The sequence below is a fragment of the Rhagoletis zephyria genome, unplaced genomic scaffold (genome assembly GCF_001687245.7).
Source record: "Rhagoletis zephyria isolate East Lansing unplaced genomic scaffold, Rhagoletis_zephyria_1.1 Rzeph_scaffold_03371, whole genome shotgun sequence".
In the NCBI taxonomy this organism is placed as follows: Eukaryota; Metazoa; Arthropoda; class Insecta; order Diptera; family Tephritidae; genus Rhagoletis; species Rhagoletis zephyria.
The window spans coordinates 7,769-11,637 of NW_016160454.1; the positions used below are offsets into that span (position 1 = coordinate 7,769).

A 3,869-nucleotide genomic window follows, 5' to 3' on the forward strand; every position below is an offset into this window, starting at 1 on the left:
CCCAAGCATTAGCTGCCAAGCGTTCATTGTAGCAAGCATACTTTAAACGTGCGTTCTGTCAAACCAACACCAACGCCAAAGCCAACGCGAAAGTTCTGTGTGCACCGGCCTTAAGTGTTTGTGCTTGTGTGAATGTGTTTTGTACATACATTTCCATTCTTATTTGACGTTAGTTTTGTAGTTGCCATTCTTTGGACTAAAAATTTGGTTTTTTTGCGTTCCTTTATTTTTCCTGTTATTCTCTTTTAGTGAGCGCATTTTGCTTACGCTGTGGCATTTTGACACTTTTCAGATTTTAGTCCAAAAAGATAAGGAATGAACCTACTGATAGATCTCTCTCAGCTCTCTTCACCGGAAAACCTGCGATGAGTCATATTCACGTTACTCTCCCGAATTTCACATCAATCAACGCAATCTTGTATTCTATCGGTCTTGGATAGCATCCAATTTCGACCTGAATTTGTTTTTGTATACGTATAAGTTGGAAACCCTGTTGACAGAGTACGTTGTGACAGAAGAATGCAAAGTAATGCAGCGTTTTTGCTGCATTTAAAATGCAACATTTAGCACTTTCGAACGTATGTTTTCGAAGACCGTTCATGCTACCGCATTTAGCAAATGTACATTTACGCGAGTTCGAAATCGTATGCTTTTGACAAACAACCGTGTTCCAGTCGCTTATTCAGATCCGTATCTATTACGATAAATTCTCACGGAAAAGATAATGTGCAAAAACCCCTACTAAAAAGGAAAAAATAAATTCTAGACCGAAAATTCAATACAAAAACTTGAATTGTTTTAACCATAACCGAACATTTGTTTGTGTATATATTCATTTGACGGTGCTGTCAATTATAATTTCCACACTTAATTAGGAAACAAAACAAACAGAGTTGATCACAAATTAATCCAGATTTCTATCAGCATCACATTGATGTTGAATTTGCTTAACTTTTCTTTATCCAAAATAATGTAAAATAATAAATGAAATCTCGATCGGCGATCACTGAAACGCAGCTAGCAACTGTATACTCGAATAAGCAATGTTGCCACTTTTTCTCATTAAAGCATGTTCGAATCGTCGAAATTTTGGAAGATCACAGGGTTGCTTTTAGCATTTAGATTCTTAATGCAAAAATGGAGTTGCATTTAGTTGCATTTAGGTGACGAATTTTGTATGGATAAATCTACATTTAGAGTAGCATTTAGGGCTAAATGCGCTAAATGTGCTTTTACGCGTAAGCAAAAACAGCCCATAAGTCTGCAGTGTGCGGTGGCTCTTAGTCATTATTGTGAATGGATGTTGGTAGCCTTTGCATCTAACTTCACCTGCGCGCCCATTTTGATTTCTGCTAACGGCTCGAGAAATATCTTTGTTCATATCGAATTTGTTAACAAAGGAAAGAACTGTTACTTGTATTTGCATACAAGCACGGATGAAACGTTAAATTCAGAACAACTGTTACAGCTTGCGTTTTAAAATGGATTTCGAAGATGCTAAAGAAAATATACAACCACTGGCAGCAGGACGTAATGCCAGTATATTGCATGCATCCCTGCATGTAGAGTCTGCGCAAGAACTACTATCTCAACGTCGAGAATTGGAAAAGGCCATTCAGGGATACACCGGCAATGATCCGCTAGAACCATGGTATGCTTATATTGGTTGGATTGAGCAAAGCTTTCCCTCAGGCGGCAAGGAATCGGGATTAGAAGAGGTTCTTACAAAGTGCTTGTTACGTTTTGAGAATGAGGCACGCTATTTCCAGGATAGGCGTATGATTAAGTTGTACATGAAATTTGTGAGTACATATGTGGTTTCTCGTTATTGAAGTGTTGCTAATTTGTTCTTCCGTATGTGTCACAGATTGATAGCCATCCTCATCCCATGGAATGCTATCAACAGTTATTCAACGCTGGCATTGGAACAATGATAGCAGATTTTTATATTTGCTGGGCATATCATTATGATTTATCCGGTAATTCACGCAAGGCGGATGAAGTGTTCCGCCGAGGGATTGCGTGTCGTGCACAGCCTTTGGCGGAATTACAAGAGGCTCATCAACATTTTGGATTCTCTGTGGCCCAGCGTTTAATGTATCAAGATGATGAAGGTGTGAAAGAGAATACCAAACGACAATTTGAGGAAAGACGTTTAGCTTTAACATCGTTGCGCGGTCATCCGCGAAAAGCGACTGTAGGTAGCACACGCACTGGTAGTGCGGTTAAGAACTATGCGCCTGGAAAAGTGCAGGTACATACATACATACATACAATTTTCACAATACATATATCTGTGGTCATAAGAAGTAACCGTTAGTCGACTTAAGAAAGAAATGAGTTATATATGCCATCGTATTCTGCAACTACTATTCCATGTGTATGTGAAATCCCCATCTTGCCAGCTAGGCTATTTAAAAAGTTATAGACCAACATTTTAGTTTCCCCATAAGGATAACATTACAATCCAATTGTTTAACACGTTTTTTCTCGGATTCAGGTTTTTCGACATGGGAGTTATTGCTTATGACCACAGATATGACCATTTCCACAGAATGGTCAACCAGGACCGAAAACTGTTAATAATAACCGTTCCCACGACAGTCGGGTCTACGTAACCGGAACTACCCAGATTTATATCTGGCCAAGGACTGTCACTCCAGCAACACTCCCCAAAAAGTCTTTGGGGAATTTGTATGCTGCTACAACAACAACAACTGTTAATAATAATATATTTATTTTTTTTTTATAATTTTGCAAAGATGTCTAAATGTTCGTAAAATAATGTTTTTATAACTTATCTCAGTAATTTTCATGAAAAAATTAGCCTGGAACCTAAAACGATTTTTTTTTTTACTTTTATTTGATTTATTTATTTAATTTCAGTCTACAGATTTATGGCCTTATTCATGAAACATATAGTAGGTATAAAAAGCTTTATAAATTGACGTCTTCATACCTTTTTCAATTTATAAACCTTTGTACGGCTTAAGGTACTAGCCATGATTCAATAATGAAAGGTTTTGTATAAAAAACGTTCTCTCACTCTAATTTTATCAATGACTCTCCCACCTTACTCCTAAAAACAAAAACAGTGAAATTTCCTTTCCAGATTTCTTTGCAAGCTTTAAGAACAGTAACAATTTTTAGTAGTGAAATTTTTACTTTTTAAATTTTAAAAAATGTTTGTTCTGCGTTCGCTGTCGACACGACAAAATGGGTGAGAGTCGTTGGCCTACAGAAATTCAATGTAGGCTAAAAAGACGAAATTCCCTTAAATGCCGCATAGCTGTGTTTGTCGACATACGTGGAGACCTATTGATTCTGCCAAGTCGCTGTAAAGTAAAGCTCACAATGGTTCTGGTTTGCGACACTACCAGCGCGACACCTCTTCACATCCTCCACGAATGTGATGCAGACTGCAGAAGACGTGAGAGAAGTTTAGGCTCAATGTGGCCACAGCTTATTTTTAGGTATTGACCTACACAACACAATCCTGCAGTGGATCTCTGACAGTCGCTACCAGGGTAGCCAACTCATTTTTGAGAATTCCCCGATTTCGACAATGCAATTCCCCGATTTTGGCCGAAATTTCGTAAAATCCCCCACCCATCCCTAGATATCATCCAGATATCTCCTTATTTACAAAATAAAAAAATTATCTGTTTTAATAGATTGCTGGTCTTTATGTTAATTTTATTATTATGTATTCATAAACGAAACCAAACTTTTATAAAGTTAGTTAACAAATAAAAAATACAAAATTTTTATATAATATTTACATACATACAGTGGTCGAAAAAATTGTAGTCGCACCAAATTTTGCCAAGTTTTCACAATTATTTATTTTGTNATNTAATNTGAGTTAT

At 37.0% G+C, this 3,869-nt stretch overlaps 1 protein-coding gene across 2 annotated transcripts in view; it reads left to right on the forward strand.

Moving 5' to 3' along the window:
• Nucleotides 1–1,282: 1,282 nt before the first annotated feature.
• BubR1 (Bub1-related kinase) overlaps nucleotides 1,283–3,869 on the forward strand; it is a 25,837-nt gene continuing 23,250 nt past the window's right edge. For both annotated transcript variants that reach the window (XM_017623823.1, XM_017623822.1), the window contains exons 1-2: nucleotides 1,283–1,802; nucleotides 1,868–2,254. In XM_017623823.1, the coding sequence (XP_017479312.1) occupies nucleotides 1,482–1,802; nucleotides 1,868–2,254 (708 nt within the window). In that variant the 5' untranslated portion in view covers nucleotides 1,283–1,481. The remainder of the gene's footprint in view (nucleotides 1,803–1,867; nucleotides 2,255–3,869) is intronic.